This window comes from Epargyreus clarus, unplaced genomic scaffold, assembly GCF_041222505.1.
Source record: "Epargyreus clarus isolate Ecla_fem2 unplaced genomic scaffold, WU_Ecla_fem_2.2 ptg000007l, whole genome shotgun sequence".
Classification (NCBI taxonomy): Eukaryota; Metazoa; Arthropoda; class Insecta; order Lepidoptera; family Hesperiidae; genus Epargyreus; species Epargyreus clarus.
The window spans coordinates 6,625,866-6,648,528 of record NW_027332215.1 but is presented as its reverse complement, the minus strand read 5'-3'; the positions used below and the strand labels follow the sequence as shown (position 1 = coordinate 6,648,528).

The 22,663-nt window shown below is 36.0% G+C and overlaps 1 protein-coding gene across 2 annotated transcripts; it reads left to right on the top strand.

Annotated features, from left to right (window-relative positions):
• The first annotated feature begins 3,043 nt into the window (after positions 1–3,043).
• LOC140743320 (uncharacterized) lies at positions 3,044–20,673 on the top strand. 2 transcript variants are annotated; one of them, XM_073074485.1, is made up of 11 exons: positions 3,044–3,545; positions 13,826–13,918; positions 15,876–16,007; positions 16,280–16,453; positions 16,646–16,867; positions 17,205–17,306; positions 17,392–17,523; positions 17,635–17,760; positions 17,918–18,055; positions 18,290–18,559; positions 19,226–20,673. In XM_073074485.1, exons 1-11 carry the CDS (start codon positions 3,495–3,497, stop codon positions 19,397–19,399), a joined length of 1,614 nt encoding a protein of 537 aa, XP_072930586.1. In that variant the 5' UTR covers positions 3,044–3,494; the 3' UTR covers positions 19,400–20,673. The 2 variants fall into 2 exon arrangements, with proteins under 2 accessions (XP_072930586.1, XP_072930587.1); XM_073074486.1 differs by lacking the exons at positions 16,280–16,453; positions 16,646–16,867.
• Positions 20,674–22,663: the final 1,990 nt, after the last annotated feature.

Below are 22,663 nucleotides of genomic sequence, written 5' to 3'. Positions count from 1 at the left end.
ACTAATATAAAAAATACGTGTCTGAGTTAGGACTAATATTTGAGCTGTAGGCCCAATCGTCAGCGATCGACGATAAAACGCATTCGCAAAACGACGGTCGTTTTTAACGTGGCGTGTTGGCGACAGCAGATCACCGTCCCTGACGGTCGCGATCTGTCGCTGGCGACAGTCGTCGACTGCCGTGTACTGTCGGTGCCCGACATTACATTACTAGCGATAGTCACCGGCCGTCAGCAGTCGCTCGTGTGTTACCTCCCGCATATGTAACGTGATGCTGCATCCTATACGTATAGTTTTAATGTAACCACAAAGCTGCCGTGCGTCCTAGGAAATACCGGGCAAATCGATACAGCTGCCCGCTTGGCGCCACGGTGTTTGAATATTTATGTACGTTCTGATTTTCGTGATGCTAATGAATAATTCGCCAACGTCAACTAATAATAGATACTATAGATATTGTTATTGTTCCGATCACTAAGTGGTGCCCGCCACATCGTCAAAGGTCAATATAATTAGCGATCTATTAATAAATTAAAGTGCGTGAATTTAATTAATAACACTAAGTAATGGTAATGGTATTTCGGGAGCACTTCCATGGGACAATGTTTTTTTTTATTTTTATATAAACGTAGATTTTTTTAAATATTCTTCACGACATTCGAAAGCATAAACCGATTTTGATAAAAATATGCAACGCTGGATTTTTAAAATCTTTTTCTCTAATCTAACTGAACAACTCAATATTATTCGTCATCGGCGGATAAAATTGTCTCTGTAGACGACTCTAAATTCTAAATCATTTTTAAAATCATAATATATTTTAAATTTGATAGAACGAATTCGAAGTTTAAGCATAATTAGTTTTTAAGCAAAAAAATATATTAATATTAATTATCCTCATGCACATACTTGGATAAATATTTTCTTTTGAATATTTGCAAATAATATATACTTATATGGGGTGTCTCGTTAGTACCATGACAAACTTGGGGAGAAGGGATTAAAGGTTGAACCTTTTGTTGTTTGACTCCGGCGGCACCACCCCCCACACCGTCTCTACCTAATTACAGCAATGTTAAGTGCTGCTGTGTTATGGTTTGAAGGATGTGGTAAGGGAGACATACTACAGATGTCCCTGAGCGGATGTAGGAACTTACCATCAGGTGGACTGTATGATCATCTGCTACACCTATACTATATATAAAAAATACCTAGGTTAGGGGCTCACCTCTCAGAAAAAACCTTAAGTTACCTTACTAAAAGTGACACCGTTTTTGAACTATCATTTTTTTTATTCAACCCACGTCGCCTCCTTGTTAACTGGGTGTACAAATTTGATGATGCAGTATTTATTTTTTCTATACTATCAGATGGTTTGTCTATCATATAGTCGTAAATGAAAACCATGAAAAAATAGTGCTAATTTTGGATTTCAAACTTTCTAATATTTTTTCCCCAACTTTGACTATTCGCTGTGAAAAAAAAATTACTGAAGTATAAGTGCACATTTATTAAAAGTACATATGTCGAGTTAATAGAGATTTCAATAAGGTACCACACTTACTATTTAGAATTGACGAAAAAGAAATAAGGCTGTTTTTGCACGTAAGGGACCGAAAGCAAATAAAACGTAATGATCGACTTTTTATTTAAATTACGCTCAATGCCGACTAACAATGTGTTAGAAATTACAAAATTACATTATTGACTAGCACTATACACTTTATAATATCATTCCTCATTTGTACTAAACCAACTAAGTAATTAACTAGCAAACAAAGTAATACAATTTTTTAAGTAAATTTTACTTACTTTTAATCGTCGTATCGAAGTGAAATTTCATACCAATACTTGTACGAAGTTTGAATGAGAATACAATAATTTGTTATATTGGAACTGATCTGATGATGGAGCCATGAGGTGGATGGAGACTTCAGAAAATAACAAAGGGTACCTTTTAATCCGAAAAGAGTAGTTTCCGTGGGATACATGAAAGCAAATTAGGATTCATTTCATTTCATTATTATATACACGTAAGCATCAAATGACTTACTGATATATTTAAAACTGGAGGCACCTCTGCATCATGAGGGTGAAGGATTTGAGGGTGAATTTTTTCATAAAAAAGTATTTTCTTAAAAATCTTATTAAAAATACCTATATCGCTTTGACATATTACATTTATAAAGTTACCACAATATCTCTAGGATTCTATCATCAGATTCTGACCAGATGGTTATGGGTCATAGGAAATATTCCCTTTGAAAGAAAAGAAGTAAATTTCTAATTGGGGTATGGATACTGGCAGAAATAGGTGTGGTGGCGGTATACTTCCCTGGTTGAACCATACTACTATCAACTTTCATGTTCTACCACCTTTCTTATTTATAGAATATATTGTATTGTAATTTAACATACGTTTTAAGCGTCTCACTCGTACATAACGCACAAGCCGAGTGTTTAATTAAAAATATTGTTTCACAATGTAAAGCAACATTGGACGCGGTCACCAGTTGAATGAGTGACCATTAGTGACACAATTGTATGGTGCGTTTAATAGCATTCGTTAAAACATTTCGTAGACCTTATGGTCGGTTTAATCTGACACGGGTGATTTTTGGGCAATTACTTGTAATTTCCTGAAAACCACAGTGGAGAAGCGTATTAGGTTGCAGATAATTATATAAAATGGAACCGGCTTAAGTAGACTGCGGTCAACAAAGTTCAGTAAATGACAATAAATTACATTTTCCTAGCGCGCTACAGCCTAACACAAGTGCTACAAGCTACGAATATCGTAGCGAGGCTTCGGCTACGTAACTTTTAAATTTAAAAACTCGCACTAACTTTATACAATAGCTTTACCACCAGAAACTTCGAGAAAAATAGTTCAGTTAAGTCTTGCAAACTCAACCTTATCATTTATGTAGGTGAGTCCATTAGCAATCTTAATTAGACATGTTTTTCTCGATGAAGTATCTACACGCCAACATCTAAATTTGATAGACTACTAAATCAATACCGTCTGGGGAGTGGGCGAGGGTTCTCTTTATTATTGGTACAAATCTGTAGGCTTCGACAACCGTATCCCTTGACGACTCATCATTCTATTTAGTCATACAAATACCTTTGACCACATCGGTACTGAATCCGAAAGGTGTCATTTGGTCGCGTTAGCTGATTTATTAAGATCACCGGGCGAAATCTGAAAAACATTATTGTACGCGATAGTGAGGCATTAAATCGCGGGTGTCTAGAGCTTACACGAGGGGTGGAGGGGGACCTGTTGCGACCTGGGCGAACTGAGCTAGGTACCTGAGCCCCGGTGCGCATGTGCATCCATTGACCGTGGCGATGACGCCTGCAGGTTTTCAATAAGTCTGTTGCACCGCCGCGCGTGACGGACGTCTAGTTCTCTCCTCCAGTGAAGTGTTAAATATCTTCAAGTCTTAAGAGCTAATTTGCTGCGCGATCGCGTTTTCGAGTGTCTCAAAATGCCCAATCCACTTTTAAATTTCTGCTACAACATTGTCGCTAAGCGCGAGGTATGTATAATTTTTAAATATTTTACTTTTTCTATTTATTTTTTGATTAATGTGTTTAGATAGTTTTAATTTTTTCTTGTAGCTACACCTATAGGTAGATTAGTGTTTTTAAGTTTCACTAGTACGATTGTGCGCGCGTTGTTACACCTCATACTGAGTAGCGATGATAAATTTTGCGAAATTGCGAATTTTGAACTATCTAATGTCGCATTAAAATAACATTACAGCGCAGCACGCAATGCTTAAAAGGTAAATTCATTATTTGTTAAAATAGGTATCATTCATTGTCATCTTTTTTTTATGAATTTTGTTATTTTTTTGTACCTTCCGAAAATGTGTCTTAAAGATTTTGAATTAAAATTAGTTTTAAAACTATTAATGCTTTGCTTTTAGTACACCTAGCAAGTTTAATTTTTAATGTCCGTTTTTTTATAAAAATAAGCGTCGCGCGTCGCGTTTTATCGCCATAGACTCTATAATCTTATGGCACGGCCTAAATCGATTTTAAAATGGTCATTAAAAACATTAAAATGTGCTTCACATATAGGTCCCAGCAAGGTAGTTCGCCATTTTGAAAGCGCCTTTGCGATAAACAAGATGGCGGCCGCATGACGCAATTTAATGCTAGGGTGAAGCTGTTCGGAAAAATTAAATTTTATTTTCGGCATAACACAAAGAGATGTGGCTCGAAATGAAATTAAGATCTGATTGTAAGACTTCGCAATCAAACCTTATCAATTTGATTTATTGCTGCGTTGGTCTTTGTATAAAATACTTTTCATAAAGATAATTATGTTGGGCACTTGGATGGTTTCTGTGGAGCTTTTGATGATTACTTAACATTGGAAATGTATACCCGAGATAACAGAAGCTCTTAATAAGTTTCATGTTCTTACCTCAAAATGATAATTGTTTACAAAAATAATTGAAATGGATATAGAAGAGTTGCGGAAGATGTTATTGGAGGGCGTGGAAATATACAACCACAAAATATGAAAACAAAAGACTGAGAAAAGATTGAGTCAGAACATTGCAAGAAGAAGACAAGAAATGAATATAATTTTGAAAATAAAAAGATATACTAGTTTGATTTTTAAACTTTGTTTATAGCGTTCATAGCTCCAGCACCCCGCCCAATATTGTGCGGGCTGCTGGAGCTATATATAGCATAGCCGGGGCGGCCGGCCGCCTCCCTCCAGCCCTCCTACGCTCCTCACCATGGATGCACCCTGTATTGATCTGCGGGGAATTCAATTTTACTTTATAGACAGCGGAAGCTAACATACATTGCTGAAGTATTGATATTTTTGAGGTCTATCTTTTATCAGATGATTCAAGAGTGATCTTAGCATAAGGAAGAATGAAGTTATTGGTTGACTACGGTACGAATGCGACATTAACAAAGCCTATTAAAGCCAGTAACGCTTAATCGAATTAAGCTGTAATAAAATAATATAAATATTCCTTCATGCTTGCAATTTAAAACACAAAAATAAAAGGATAAAAAAATGAAAAGCGGTAATAAAAGTTAATTACCGGATGAAGTGCAAGTAATTGTCGCCGATTTGGAGACGTCGGCAAAAATGCAAAGTATAAGGATTTCGAGATAGAAATAATACACGATGAAGTAAGAGACAGTTGTTTGACCTGAAATTGTCAACGAAGATCAACTTAGTCGATAAACATGTATAAACAGAATTGGCAAATAAACAAAAAAAACTTACTTTTTATCAATTTTAATTTTTATCATTTATTACATAATCATCTCATTGCGCTGAGGTCAATGTTATCATAGCATTACTCGTACAGGGGCGGCGCCGCGCGCGCACACTCTTTTGAAATGATATACAATAAAATAAATGGTTTTAAATAACTATTAATAACAAAAATTTCAAAATTAACTTTTTTCTTTACCTAAATTATTTGGGTAAATGCATCAATCTTTGCTGTGAAACTCGAATTCTCTTTGTAAAAACTTTCTGCTCTGTTCAATACTTTTGGTCTAACAACGTCTTGTACTAAGTCGTGTAACTTTGTGCGAAATCGAGAAACTTATACTATAACAAACGCTGGGTGTAATTATCAAAACTGACGTATTCTGAACATCCTGCAGGAAATGCAAGCTGAACAAGAAAACCAGCCGAGCGGGGGTAAAATGAAGCAGAAGAAGATCTCCCGCGCGGAGGCAAGGAGGGCTGCGGCTCAATACATGATCGAAGTAAAGCGGCACAACACCGCTGTGAGAATGGAGGCTTACCGCGGAGTGCGCCGCCCGGGGAGGGACCACAGCATGCTCTTCCAAGCTCTGGACCAACTGATCGGGAACCTGGAGGTGAAGAAGGAAGTGATCAGCGACGTGATCTTCGAGGCCTTGCGCTTCAAGAGGCGTGCGCTCGCTCAGCTGCTGGAGGAGTACATCGTGGAGCTGGAGATGAACGAGGTCAACCCTAACAGGGATGGCTTCTGCGCGCAATGCGTCGCCAAGCGTGCTACAAGCTGCACCTGCAAGGGCCGACACATTGGCTAAACACAATTTCGAAGCACTATCCACGCTATAAATGTTGTCTTATCCTATCAAATATTTTCTTGTAACCTTTAAATTTATTTAAAACCAAATATTACAGAGAAACTATGATGTATATGTATAGACATGTTATGATGTGGGTAAAATTTTATTAAATTATACATAGTATTTTCAGAATTCGATGAGGCGTTCCAACTTAGTCCTCGGGGTTAGCAAGCATTTGTTATCGGCTTCATGTAGGAGAAATTCTATTTGAAGTTGGATACTGATGTCTATGTGCCATTTAACATCAGGTGGCCATAAGCGACTTCTATTACAAAAATGCAACAGATTTCGTCCTATTCTTATAAGATTTATTTTATGTCCGGCTTACTCAGAGATTGCATATTCTATCAATAAATGTATAAAAAAATGTTTGTTTTATTTGTTATCGACAATTTTATCCCCACACTCACAGATATAAAATTAACGATTTATTATTAAATAAACAATTACATTTTACTAGTTGCAAGAAGAATATTATGCTCTTTATACATATGTTACATATTTAAAGTGACCAGTTAAATATTTTTAGAAACCAAACTAAATTCTACACTACCAAACTAAAGCAATTTTTATAATACCTTTACAAAAACAACATATCCTACATCCTTTACTAAAACACATACAAAGTGGAAATTAAAATTATAAAACCACTTCCTGGATATTAATAGTAGGTTATAATTAAAAGTAGATGAGATTGCCGCTGAGTAGCAATCTTGCAGAGAACTATATTAAAAGAAATAAGAATATCGTTTAGAGAAAAAATTGTCATAAAACAGATTGTCAGAAAAATAAAGTTGTTATTGAAACTTTTTGAATATTCATTCAAAAGGACACATGCGCAATGCATTATTGATTTTATGTATTTAAATGATATAGTATTGACAGGGTGACGGCCGCGTTCGATTGCCCGCCTCGAATGTTCTAGAAATGTGTTCGACACTGGTACTCGTGAACAATTTTAACCTGGTCGATACTTCCACCACCTCCACTTTATCTATTTCTGTTAAAAAACATTAGCAAGGGATACCAGATTGGCACTTACGCACACAAACACTAGTTGGAGGTAGCAACATTGTATGGTCGAATTTAGGAAGGCTTAAATTATTTGGAGTTGATTACAGAGTCAAAGACGAGTGATAATGTTAGTGATAATTAAGTGATAATTAGGTGGGCTGTAAAAAATTTTGCTACTTTGTGTTGAGAATGTATTCAAGTAAAATTCAAGTCTTATTAGACTTTCTGTTCAATAAAACCTATAATATATGGGTATATTATTAATTGATACTTACACATATTTCTTGAAATAAAACTACTTACCTTTTGTTCTCACAAAATATCACATCTTCTACTTCAATTATAATGAAATTACAAAATATTAATTACGATGAAGTTACATAAAGTTCTCTTTTCGGTACGATTTAACAGTTCAAATTTTGAATCTGAAAAAATTGAATTTGAAAATCTGAATGTACATTATGGCTGCTTAGATAACCAATACAAAAATAAACGAAAACGTGTTACGAAACCATCAGTTCCACTCCCACTTGGTTAATTACATAACTATGTGCGGGACGTATACCTGTTAACATCTGACAAAGTCTGCTCCTGTTATCGATCTCTTTATCTCAGTTCAGACTGAAGCAAAATTCTAAAATTAACAAATAAATCAAGGAGCTTTCCACGTCTTTTTTAGTGACCTATCTAAAACTAAAGCAACAGAAAACGTTATCATTATATGGATGGGGGCCCCTAGAGGCTAAATTTCGTGCACTTCCGTGACTTGGACGGCACGTTACCAACAGAAGTTGGTCTTAGTCACCACTGGGTAGCAGTTGTTATACTAAACCTTGTCGGAGGCGTAGTGGGTGTCTTGATATCCGACACCGGTTGGCCAACCTAGTTAGATACTCGTATCTCTCCACGAATCCACATAGGCGTTGGGTTGTAGAGCTTAAAAACTTAATAGGGTTAAACCGAAGAGATAATATCACCACACCTATTTGTGAAAGGTGTGGTTGTTTTACATATCGGACCATATGAGGCGACATCTTAGACCTTAGGAGTGACAACATATTTGTGATCGGCTCCAATCTTAAAAAATAACCAAAAAGTCTTCATCCACTTGTAAGAAAAACAATTCTTTTTTCTTACAAGTGGATGAAGACAGGGACAAGGGTCGTAATTTCTTTTTTTGAGTGTCATTGTAGACAAAATGTTCTTTTGAAGAACTCTACTTCTGCATGTAGATCATAAACTGTATTCAATCCCAGATAGATTATATTCCTATCTTAGGTTGGTATCAGATGTTACTCCTGAGCACTAAGTTACTCGTAGAACAGCAGGGATATGTACCCCTACCATATCACGGACGTCATCGGTTTTATAGGCCAAAGGTCACGAGCGAGAGAGATAGCGACAGAATATTTTGGAGCTGTTTTGAACTACGACATTTACAGTTCTAGGTACTAAGCGGATATGCGCATGTGCATTCATCGATTTTATCTAGATAAATAGAACTGATAGGGCAAAGGTGGGTGGGTGTCGCGGGCGCCTTGCCACGCCCTTTAAATCAGAACAGTTATACGGATTCTGTGCCGTACTAATACTCTTTCTTAATACCACCACTTTTATCGTTTAATGAAACTTTTTGTTTGATGCGAAGGTACCACCGACGTACTTATTTCTATCATGTAGTTTTATGCAGAGATGCTTATAATTATGAGGAGTTCCAACATCCTCAGGGGTAGCCGACCTGGATACAATTGACCTCAGACTTATCTCAGTGACTATTTGGTCTTATCTGGGATTGATTATAGAGATTCCTAACTTCTATCTTCTGTGTGGTGGATTACAGATATGTACTGATCTTATCATCAAGTCATCTTCACACTAGTTTGCTGATACAAACAAAGAAATCACAGGAAACATAATATTATTATAGAGCTAGAAATGCAAAAATCTTTGCACAAGCGCGCACTCACACGGTGCTGCGTGGGGTTATTTTCCATTAAACAGATATGCTTCATGGTATATTTAATAAAATAAAGAAATCGGACAAAGACTTTTTCTTTGGGTCACATAAAATCAAATTCGTATCAATTTTTGAATCATTTGGCCTAATATCTTATGGCTTTCGAAAATATTACAAAATGAAACGACACGACACTTAACTTATGTAACATAACGCAACTTATCGTAAGGGGTCGTATACCTAAATAACATTTTCTACAAAACTATATTTACTACTCAACTTTATGGTATTTTCTTTCTATCTTGAAAGACACTCATCACTTTTCGTAAACGCCCCGAAAACACTTGAATAATCTCGGAATTTACTATTCAGTTTATACCGTCAAACGTTTTCCCATAAATAGCTAATTTTAATGTTCTCCAGGGAAATCAGCGTCAGTTAATTTAAATTTATTTCGCTTATAGGCTGGCCGCCTTCGCAAATAACCTGGCAATGTCGCCGAGGGTTTAAGATGTTCCGACTTAGTTGAAATGTCAAGTAGTTTTATATAAAATTTTGTTGTATATTTGTGTTCACAAAATGGAAATAATAAAAAAAAAACATATATATGGTCGTATTGAGAAACCTCCTCCTTTCTTGAAGTCGGTTAAAAAACTGTAATGGATGGATATTGATGACGAAATTAATGAATTGATTGATGGTTGAAAATATACATACTGGAAAAAATTAAGGGATCAAAAAAAAATTCCAAATTTTTCGGTAGTTTTCAACAGGCCGTAACTTTGAGAGAAATGGTCGTACAGGAAATAAAAAAAAAGGAAATTGTAGCTCCAAGTGTCTAGTTTTTGGATTACAACTTCAAAATTTTGTAGCCTCCGCGGTTTCTGAGTAATCGTAGAAAAACCAGCAACAAAAAAATTCTCAAAATTTTTTTAGTTTTTTTTTTGGTCTACGGGCGTGGAAAAATTTTTTTTAGCTTAACCACCATAAGGATCGGATACTTTGTTCATGTAGCTTTAATTTATTTTTTTAAACACCCTGATACGTCCACTCCTCGCTGAGATATCGGTCTTCAAATGGAAAAGGATCTTTTTGTCTTTGATTATCGATATCTCAGCAACCAATGATCGTACAGAAAGTTAAAGATGGGTTTCAAGAACTTGAATAAATTCCCCTTAACGACTGTCCATTGTTTTTTCGGAGTTTTTTTTTCTTTTCTTTTTGTGAATCCTTAGCAAATCGCTTCATTCAACAGTTTTTTTCAAAACTAATCCCTCTGCGCTAAAAAATTTTTTTTTTAATTTTTTGATCAAAATTGAAAATTTCTGACGTTTTTGATTTTTAATCATGGTTAGACGACATTTATCGGAGGTGGAAGTCGCTCGGTTAGTGACTCTTATCGACGAAGGTTACACTCAACATGCAGTTGCTATCCGGATGGGTGTAAGTCAATCTGTCGTATCTCGAGTTTATACCAGATACCAAGAGACGAATCAATATCATCGTCGCCCCGGACAAGGTCGCCATCGAGTCACTAATGCCCGCGATGATCGAGCAATTGTTAGAGAAGTTCGACGACAACCTTTCGTCAATGCGAATATTGTTGCTCGAAACTTCCCCAATCGCAGACAACAGCAACAACAACAGCAACAGCGACGACGGCATCAAGTGCGAAACATTTGCTCTCGAACAGTCATCAACCGTCTTCGTGAAACTGGGTTACACGCACGACATCCTAATCGTGTACCCCTGTTGACAGCAAGACATCGTCGAGCTCGTTTAGCGTATGCTAACGATCATCGAAATTGGAACTTGAGGCAATGGACAAATGTTTTATTCACTGATGAGTCTCGTTTTAATCTGTATGGCAACGACCGACGTCCTCTCGTTTGGCGCCGTCGTGGAGAACGTTTTCGCCAGAACTTTGTCCGTCCAGTCGTTGCCTACGGCGGTGGATCTGTTATGATGTGGGGCGGCGTTTCACGAAATTGGAGAACACCTTTGGTAATTGTACGCGAAAATTTGACAGCTAGACGTTACATCGACCAAATTTTAAGGCCCATTGTTCTGCGCAGACGACAACATCTGAGGTCGTTCATATTGATGCAAGATAACGCACGTCCACACACAGCCGACATTACCCGGCGCTTCTTTGAGCGGCATAACATCACATTGTTGCGACACCCAACAATGAGTCCAGATCTCAACCCCATAGAGCACGTTTGGGACATAATGGGCCGTCGGTTGCGCAGAGAGTATCCAAATTTGCAGAACTTAGCTGCTTTGGAGCGCGCGCTTCATCACATTTGGAATACCATTCTGCAGCCTCAAATTACCGTCTGCATAAACATGGCTGAACGTTTGAGAGCCGTTATTGAAAACAGGGGTGGTAATACCCGGTATTGAACCAACAAAAACCTTCAGAGAATGAGTTTGGAGTCATTAAATACGGTGGAACTGACGAGCCACCGGGTCTCAATTCTCCTGAAATACCTTACACAACACACACACGCACACACACACACACACATACACACACACACACACACACAGAAGCGTAAATCCGACCGCGCGACCTCCACGTGGTACGCTTTGGATAACGCTAATGCCGGCGGTAATTGTTTTCTTAGTAATTGTTTTTTTCTTTTTCGAAAAAACAATGGACAGTCGTTAAGGGGAATTTATTCAAGTTCTTGAAACCCATCTTTAACTTTCTGTACGATCATTGGTTGCTGAGATATCGATAATCAAAGACAAAAAGATCCTTTTCCATTTGAAGACCGCTATCTCAGCGAGGAGTGGACGTATCAGGGTGTTTAAAAAAATAAATTAAAGCTACATGAACAAAGTATCCGATCCTTATGGTGGTTAAGCTAAAAAAAATTTACCACGCCCGTAGACCAAAAAAAAAAACTAAAAAAAATTTGAGAATTTTTTTGTTGCTGGTTTTTCTACGATTACTCAGAAACCGCGGAGGCTACAAAATTTTGAAGTTGTAATCCAAAAACTAGACACTTGGAGCTACAATTTCCTTTTTTTTATTTCCTGTACGACCATTTCTCTCAAAGTTACGGCCTGTTGAAAACTACCGAAAAATTTGGAATTTTTTTTTGATCCCTTAATTTTTTCCAGTAGCATACAATGTTATATTTTTAAAATTAAAAATAGCAAACGAGCATGTAATCCACCTGATGATAAATAGCTACTGCTACCCATCATGTGTAATCAACTCCAGAAAATTTTAGTCATACCTGAGATTGGTCACAGTTACGGTGCTAACTCTAGAATTAATGAAGAATAGTCTCGAATAATATTCGCGGAATTTTCAGTTAATCGCTAGGCATTAAGCATGTGATATACAAATAAATTTTTATTTTATAAATTTGGGAGTAGCAGACAAGCATACAGTCCACTTGATGGTAAGTGGCTACTGCCGCCCATGTACATCTGTAATCAACCCCAGATAGGATTAGATATTCCCAGCTGAGGTCGGCCACAGATGCGCCGCTACCCCTGAGGACTAAGCTGGAACGCCTCGGAAAAGTCTGTCTCCCTTACCACACCCTTCAAACCGGAACACAGCAGCGCCTAACACTGCTGTTGTTAGGTAGAAATAGGTGTGACGGTGGTGCCGCCGGAGTCGAACCACAAAGGGTTCCACCTTCAGGTAACCAAAGAAACCGATTTTTACGACAAATCGATTACAACCCCACATCGTATTGTATAGATTACTTAATATTTTCTAAACAGAATATTTATTTAATATTTTTCTAAATCATCTAAATATTTAATAAAAAGGAGAAAAGAAAAATATTCTAGTGTAATTTAAGAAATTAACCATGTTTTAAATATTACATAAGGCATCGCTCGTAAACTGTATTTTTTTCGTTTTATCAATCACTAAGAAACAAAGTTTTGTTATTATTGTTATTGTTGATATAATGAAAAAGGGTTAAATAATTAATTATTGGTAATTCTAAGTTTCGATTATTTTAAAGTTAATCGATTATGGTTTCTTCCGAGTGCTTTGAAGTCGCAAGCTCTAGCCGTTTACGAAACTGCCTACTAAAAATTTAGTTTACAACTTTAATGACATTAGAATGGCATGTGTCAAAATGGGCTTATTAAATTGTGACGACTATAATAATGAATTACATTGAATAGCATTAGGGCGTCGCCGGTAGTGATCTACCGAAACTGGTTTTTTAGCAGAAATCAAAAACGAAAGGATACCACCGAATTAAAAACTTATAAAATTTACAAATTTCCTTGAAATTAAGGCATTGTATACACACACTCGAGAACACACACTGTTGATTCTTCATAATAGAGATCTATAATTTTATAATTTTTGATTCCATAGGGTTGCATAAAAATATTTTTGTAAGATTTTTATTACACGAACCCTCATTGGGTTCTGTACCACGATTTTTTTTTATTTTTAACATAACAAAGTTTGTTATCATAGCAGCCATAGAAGTTAAAGCTTGGTGAAAATTTGAAGTGAAAAAATGCCGAATAACAGCAGTTTGTTGCATGGCGACCCTCATTTATTGTCGGCTTTTTTTAGTAATTATTTTTACAGTAAATATGTCAGTAAAATATTAAGTGCTCATTAAGTACGATTTAAGAGATCCAAAGCCGAAACTAAAACTTCAGTCAGTCGGGAGTGGTCAGCTTTAGGCTGTTCAAAGAACATAAATTTATATTTTTGAAATAACGATACCAATATTGTTCCAGAAAAAGAAGAAAATGAAAGAGGACCGCAATTACGCTACCCTGTCTGGGAGTGCGTCCCACCCGGGTGTTCTGGGATCCGCTGATAGTGACGAGGTAAGGTCTTTGTTCAGAACTGATAAAATGTAGAATCAGTCCGCGTAAAACTGCTAGTCCGCTCTGAATATAGAAATGAACCGCGTCGCCACAGCAAATTGTATGACTACACCGTTTGAAGGTAGAAGCTAGAACCCTTTGTGGTTCGACTCCGGCGGCACCACCGCCACACCTACTTCTGCCTCATAACAGCAGTCTTAAACGCTGCTGTGTTCTGGTTTTAAGGGTGTGGTAAGGGAAACATACTTTTTTGAGGCGTTTTAGCTTACTCCTCAGGGGTAGCGGCGCATCTGTGGCCGACCTCAGGTAGGAATATCTAATCCTATCTGGGGTTGATTACAGATGTCCATGGGCAGCAGTAGTTATTTACCATCAGGTGGATTGCATGCTCGTCTGTTACTCCTATATTATAAAAAAAAACTTGCTGGCAACAACTTCAGAGCGGAGTAGCAGTTTGGCGCGGAATATAACATTCAACAGGTTCCACGGCTATTTATACTTGTATAAAATCTTGTGTTTCGGTAGTAAGGTTCTCTAGAAATGCCGGCTTACTTATGAACAAATCATCTTAGTCCTCACGAATGTCAACGCGTCTGTGATTGATTTTAGGTAGAACATCTGTCTTATAGTTAAAAAAAATAACAGGTGTTCGCGGCAATTACCACTTATCATGAAGTGAACTGCGTTCAATTGTATAAATATAATACATTGTGGGGTAACAGGTAACAGAGGGTAATGTTTTTCAGGGGTACTTTTATGTACATACTTTGTTGGGCATATTGTTTGCGTTGCACCCAAAAAGCTGGGCAGCTTATAATATATTGTTTTCATAGTCATTCTCTAGTTCTGTAGAATAATGTTATAGGAACGACCCACAGGTCGTTACGCAGTCACGTTACGGCGGATTTAAATATGTTAATACACATTGCATAGGAGAATGCTTTTTTGCCTGCTACGGCACGCATCTGGAACGCTCTGTAATGTATTTAGGCAGTAATGTTAAAGTAATATCATGATGTACTTAATTATCGATGTTTCGAGTCTACGCAATTCTAGGTGTTGAAATCCTTTGACCTACTTTTAGGGGTGGGAGATGGGGTGTGGGTGGCTGTACTACTAGTTGCCTGAATCAATATAGCTTCCGGAGGCCAAACTGCAGCGCGCATGCTTAACGAAATTAATTGTATCGTGACTATCCTTTTTATGCCCTACTTCTAGGCAACGGTCTTTAATTTTTTTTAAATTTAGAAATAGGAAAATAGCTTGTTCACCTGATGTTAATTGGCTACGGCCGGCCGTGGACATACGTAACCGAACCCAGATAAGATAAGGTCGGCTAGAGATGTGTGATTCGGTTTCACTGCCACTACTGGTCTTAGGCAATAATAGGTGACGGTGGTGCTTAGTGAATGGTCAGAGGCCAAACCTAATTTATGTTTTTAGACTTTTCGGCCTCGAACTATGTTTCACGACTACCCAGCGATAACAACCAGGATCAGTCGCTTGATATGACTTCCAAAGAACATAACTGGGTATAAGGTTAGGTGCCAGCGGTCATGCATTTTTTTAGATCCTACCGAGTACCCATCCTCTCGATTGCGCCCACCTATTCTTAACTATTGTAAACCAATGACCATTTGCACACGGCGCTTATATATTAAAATAATCATAAATTAGCACGCACCTGCGTCCTGTAAGTAGGTACAAATTTTATTTATTTTTGTTTGTATGAAGACACAAATGGAAATAAATATTCTTTGTATTTTTTCCGTGGATATATTTATCTATAAGCTTCAAATATGTATTTTTGAAAATATAATTTTCTTGAAATGACTTGGATTTTCTAAGGATATAAACATTTTTAGGTAATTAGCAAATAAACAATAGTTAAGGAATTTTAGGTGTCATTGTGGCAGGTCTATTTAGACAAAGAAAGTAATTAACGAATTGTTCACAGGAATCTGACACGTGTACGCGTACCCCTAAGTGTAAAATGTCTTTCTGGAAAAAAATTTTCAAAACTAAAGCTAAGAATAGCGACGAAGAAGCGAGCACGAGCTCGGCCCATGATACGTCCAAGAGATATGAGGTAAGACACTAACTTAAGTCTAAAAGTAATATCACTATGTCATACTACTGTGGTACTCATATGGCGCAAACAAAAGATTATTTTTGTGAAAACCAAAGTGACATAGTTTATTCGGATACGACCTGCCAGGAATGCATTCTCTTAGCGGTTAAAATTTTTTATACCATACTTATAAAGATTTTAGAAACATACTATCTGAACCGTTCATAAATTCAGCATTTTATTAAAATTCGATATTCAAATGTAGAAAAATAATTTCGATATTGCTTTAGAACGCCAAAAGTCACTCATCCCAAGAATCCGATGGGGCTAAGTACGAAGCGAATGGTGTCATCAATCGTAAGAAGAAGCGGACTCTGGCTTTCTTCGATAAAAGTGCTGGGGACCAAAAGAAGCATCCTGGCTGGGTTAAGACTAGACCAGCTCCGGAGATACCCGCGAATATGGTTCGTCCTTTTCATAACCGTTTTGCAATTGAAGTATACATACAGGTAGACTGAACTAACCAGTAACGCGTATCACTTATCTTCATAGTATTACTCGTATAAATAAGTGATTAAGTAAGGACTTATAAAGTGTAGAAAACAAAAGATGTTGCACTATGTATACAGCATGTTGTGACATTTAATTTTTTTTAGGAGACAAGCATTTTGAGAAACGAAGAGCCAGAGACAGCTTCTTCTAATGATCCGCTTATTGATGAGAATCCTAAGCCTGTGGTTACTTTGGTTGAGAAAAACCAAATTATCCTCGAACAATTTGACCCTCTCTGGACTGGTGAAGTTAAGAACAATATGACATCTGATGCTATCAATCTGGAGGAAAAAATCCAGATACCGGTTAAACCTCCACGAAATAAGGTAGTTTGAGCTCAGACTTTTTTTTATAAAAAAGTTTATACGCCTATATTGTGTTAGTCGTGGACATCATCAGATCTAAGCACATTTTTATGAATAGTTCGTGCTTAATCACATCAATTTACATTATGCACCATAATTTCAAGGGCAGTAGGGCAGTCTTTGCTCTGGCGTAGCTCAGTGTAATTTCGCTGCTCTTCTATTAGGTTAACCGCGACTCTGCGATTTCATTCGATATAATTAGTGATGTCGTTTACTTGTTTCATAATTGAGCCGATAAACGTTCTTATAGTATTCCATCCTCTTCCTATATGTTCTTATTATACTAATTGGATTCTAGGCAAGCATAGAAAAAATGAAAGCAGCAGATGTTAACGTCCCGGAGATAAAGATTGCAACCTTGGAGGCAATCCAAGAAAATAAGATAACTGAGGAGCAGCAGGTGAGACTTTGACAACTACATATTTAAATATTTTGATGTTAATTTAGTGCAAAATATAATACTTCATACACTATCATTGTTACAGTTACTTAACAAAAGTGCTCCGCGAAAGAAAGATTCTTATGGTATGCCTATTCAGGCTAATGTCTCTTACGAAGGATTGGATGGTGTATTTGCTACGCCGGTTGGTAATGATAATGTAGGGGATGCACCGGAGGTATGAATGAATTGCTAAATATATTACTATTGTTGTGTTATGGCTTATTTAATAACATATTTTAACACCTTAGGCATTTTTTTACAATACACGTATTAAATATTGTTTTAGGGTGAAATACACGTGGATGCAGCGTACGACTATGTGCCGCAAGACTTCGCCACTAATTCTGACGATGCGTCTGAACTGCTATTTGATCAGCCTCAGATGGAGTATGTTTTTGGAGATGATTATGAGGTATTATATAAAGGAATTTGATTGGGTCAATCGTTAATTTTAATTAAATGGTTAATGTAATATAATATGTATCTAATAGCTTAATTAGTTGGATATCAATTATTTTACTTAACTATAGCATTAAATGTACGCGTAGATGAATACAATGTTATTTTAGGAATCCCAAGACAATGAGGAAATGTTGGGAGCGTACAACGAACAGTTAATTGAGCCACTGGAAGAAGCTCCACCCGGGTTCCAGGATTGGCATGAAATTACACCTTACGAACCACTCCGAGATGATGAAATGCCTGAGGTTTGTAATGTTTAAAAATTAAAAAGTATTTTTTTTCCATTTCCTTGGATAGCTTCAAAATGCTAGCTAGATTTTATAGATAAATCGATGAAACAAACCTTCACCTTTCTTGCCTTTGGGATGTCGAAACGAACATTAATTTAACGCTGAAGATTACGTTATTAGAAAAAACATTAAATTTAATTATTAAGCGAACTTTAGCTTGGATTACTTAAATAATTTTCTCTATTTTAGGACAATCAGTACGTGGACGATGACACCAGAAGAATGATAGCGGATTTCTTCGCTCAAAATGCACGAATTCTCGATGAATATTCTATCGACACTTTCGCTAATTACGTCGAAATCGCTAACATAGACGTAACTGAGGAGGAGTTGACTAAATACCATCATGAAATCAAGGGTACCTACTACCCTATCAGCCTGGACAGAGCTCTCACAACTGCGGAGGTGGCCCTGAATTTCGTTGAGAAACTTATGAAGGCACACGAAGAAAAGATGCAGGTAGGCGTTTTCCCTGAACTATTTGATAGATGTCTGAAAAGTATAGTGAGAGGAGTTGTTTATTCACAAAGCTACGATTGTTAAACAATGACAATGCACAAGATACTGTTACAGTAAAATCACACTTATTCATGTAAAGATCACATAATTGCTGGTTATTGATAATTTATATAACTTTTTAATAATTTTTCTGTTTTGAGGGTTTCGTACCCAAAGGGTAAAGAAGGGTAAGTGAACCCTGATTACCTAAGCCTAAGCCTCGGCTGTCTGTCCGTCTGGCCGTCTGTCATAGGACTCTACCTCAAGAGATAATTACGATTCAAGAATCGTAATAGATAGACACTTGAAATTCCTACAAAGCATGTATAAGGGTAGTCGCTATAACTACGTATACTAAAACAAAAAATAATCAAAATAAATGGGATCGCTGTATAAGAAACCGGTATTATTCGTCGTTTCTGCTTTATCTATTGAATCTTACAAATTTTCACAATGCATTTACTTCTATGGCTGCTATATTAATAAATACTAAAAATAAAAATAAAATATATTAAAATTTTAGTATTACGGAACCCTACTTGTGCGAGTTCAACTTACACTTGACTGAAGAAAATCGTGTTTGAAAAATGATTTCAAACATACATTAAATACTATGTTCTTTTATAGGCCAAAGAAAGAGAAGAAGAAGACGAAGAATACGAAGAATACGAAGAAGAAGTACAAAAGCCAAAAACAAACGAAGTGAAGAAGAAGCCAAGGCTTTGGCTCGTTTTCAACCGGGCCACCAAGGAACAAGTCATAATCTGCACTCCACCGGACTACAGTTACGATTCAGATTAAATTTCTCCAGATTTCATCGTGGTATACATGTATACTTTGTCGTATATATTATAATTTCATGTGACTTTTTTTTTATTCGGTTCCACCAGATTCCCTAGTAACACGCGGTTAGGAACACGAATATTTTTGTTGACAATATAATTTGTGCAGCATATTCTTATATTTTTATTATTTCATAGGTTTATTTTTAATTAATTATATTTCTAATAATTTGTTGTGTTAAACATATTATGTTACAACAGTAGGTACCTTTCATATATTTACATTACTTTCATTTCATTCTTCTAATCGTAATGCCCCTATATTTTGTATGATTGATACACACTTTGACGAAAAAATTAACAACTACTAATTTTTAACAATATTCATTTTATATTTCAAAAACATTTTACAAATTTTCAATATTAAATTTTGTAAGACTGTTTTCCTATTTATAGGAACTATTTATTAAGTATATTAAGGGTTAGACGTTAAATTTATATTGTTTTATAACTACATTTGTTACTGAAAAAACTTAATTTTTGGCAACTGGTTTTGGGTGAGATTTTTTTGTTCGGGGAGCATAAGTAACTAATATTAACTATGGCCTAATACTAACTAGTTTAGAGAAGCAGAAATTTAGTAGTGGTGATATTGGAAACTATTTAGAAATAATAGAAATTACTAAAAACCTTTTGAACACATTTTATGTAATAGGTCATGCATGACACTCACGTAACATTTTAGGTAAATCGATACTCAAATAACTATATAAAAACTGTAAGAGGGCAAGGGTCAGAGATTAGTTATTTTGACAAAAAAGTAAATGAACTTTTAGCGGGTGTTACAAGAACTGAAGTAAGTCTGAAACTAATAGTTACTACTTCATCAGCTTTAAAATAAATTAGAATCTTTTATATGGTTATAGTAAGGGACCATAATACTAACTGTGGGTATTCGTATGTCGCTATCTACCATAATTCTTAAAGATATGCTCATAACAAGGGAACCAGCTCTAAACATTGGTATGCCACTTGGAACAGTTGATGCAGTAATGGCCACAAAAAGCAAAAGTTATTTGTGATAATTACTACACTAACTGTTACAATCTGGATTTAAAAAACTAGCTTGTTCTGAAATTCAGTGGATTCAGTAACAAATGTACAGTAGACTCCTAATCCTTAGACCCTTTTCTATCTACCCTCATCATATCATCATCAAAAATCGAATAGTTTAATATGATGAGAAAGAAATAAGATAATAAATAAGAACATAGTATTACCCATAATTATTACACGGATTAATATATATATATATTTAAAATATCATTGTTTTGTTCCTTTTGGTCAGTGAATGGAACGTTTATAGATTACCGTGCTCCAAAGATTAAAATAAATCTGACGCTCATATAAATTAATTACCAATTTTTGGCACCTAACGTTAATGTAGGAAAGTGGGCCTTTATGAAATCTAACGCATAATGGAATTAAATTAACGACGCCAGTATATTGTTGACTTAATTATGCTGGCCAAAAAAATATGGTAATCCTCTGTCACACTCTTCCTGCATATTCATACTCTATCTTATTTCTAAGACAAGATTCCAAGGAGACTGCTCGACAATCTATTTCTACCTTGTCCCTCAGATTAACTCAATTATATAATTAAAGTTGAGTTATATATTAATTTTAGTATTACTCATCCCTACCTTTTTTATTTGTGATCGTGAGGCCTGTATAGCAGTAGGGGGGTGAATGGGCTGCATCACTTGGGTCGTTAAACCATCAACGAGGCTGCAACCAAGTATGATATTCAGCGTCCTGACTAGTATTTTTGACAAATTTCAGAAGAATATTAAAATATTTACCTAACTAGGTATCTATCCGTGATCAATGAGATCATAACAAAACACTAATAAGGAGATGTTTAATATGATCTAAACCAATTCACATCGTTTTATATCATTGTCAATAATCGTAGTTACATGACGAGAGAGAACGTGTGTTTGTTTGTGTTGTAGGCTTGCAGCTGAGTTGTAGGTTTTGTTTTGCGGATGCAGTTTAAGCGGAGAATAATTTTTGGCCACAACCGATTACCTTTTTTATATTTATTAGAAAGATTGTAGACGAGAGCAGTTACCCTAGGAATTATCCATCCTAAGGCGCACTACATTTCATTGAAGTCACCCCTCATACTGAATTTCATATATCCTTCCTATATTCTAGCTTTCCCAGCCTTATTGATTTTTTTTATTATTTTTCATTATTATTATGTATTTGAACGGACTTATTTTTTTTATCACTACGGAAATATTTTTTTTTATAACTACCTGTACGTTTGCAGTTACTCTTTCTTGGTTGGCAGGAGCATTATCCAAGTTTAGAGTTGATTGCATCCGATGAACGATAAAACAGTGGTAACCTAATTTTTATACGTCTGAGTATTTGGCAATTTATCATTCATAGTAATTCCTTGTCGCATAACTTCTTCTTGTACATTCACCCCCTAACTTATTTCTAAGACAAACCCTCCTAGAAAACTGCTCTGCAATCTACTTTCAACTATTTGTTCTCCAAATCAACTCGATAATATTAAGGTTCCAAATAGTTTTATGTGTTATCTTACCCTATTGATTAGTTTTGAGGCTTATATTGCAGTATGGTAGTGAACTGACTGCATCAATTGGGTCGTCAGGCCATAAGTCAGGCTGTAGCCAAAAATCGTATACGACACTAACATTTAAATTTGTATGGGGACATTTTTGATAACAATCACATAAGGAAAAAAGCGTGGAAGAGAGCTTTAACAACCTTCTTAGCGCATTCAACTACACTAAATTTGGGTGACATCGCAATTTTAAGGAGTTGTAACATAATAAAAAAGAAAGTTTTCGTTTCGTTTGTAGGTTGCAGCTGGGCTGTGGGTTTTATTTTGGGGATGCAGTTTAAGTGGATGATAATGTTTGACCTTCCTCGGTTACTATTTAAATATGTATGCAAAGATTGTGCCATTAGAGCAGTTTTCGGATACTATTAACTGTCCGTCCCAGTTTCGCCGAAGTTATTTATTACCGGGATAATCCATCTTATGCCTTCATATTCGTTGAGCCTACTTTGTTGTTTTTCTGTTTTCTATTTTTATTTATTATTTGTACAAATTCAGTTGATTTATTATTTTATACAAATTATTTTTATTTAAATTTTATTTAATGAATTATTTAATTGCAAACGCTCTCGTAGTAATTGTGGACTGGTGGCGTGCAAATTATTAAGTGTTGTAAACGTA

Bases quoted from the DNA above. Each gene is read 5' to 3' on its own strand.
- LOC140743320 (XM_073074485.1), top strand. From the start codon at position 3,495: ATGCCCAATCCACTTTTAAATTTCTGCTACAACATTGTCGCTAAGCGC. The intron at 17,761-17,917 runs GTATTATATAAA...ATGTTATTTTAG, and splicing joins TTTTTGGAGATGATTATGAG to GAATCCCAAGACAATGAGGA. The intron at 18,560-19,225 runs GTAGGCGTTTTC...GTTCTTTTATAG, and splicing joins CACACGAAGAAAAGATGCAG to GCCAAAGAAAGAGAAGAAGA.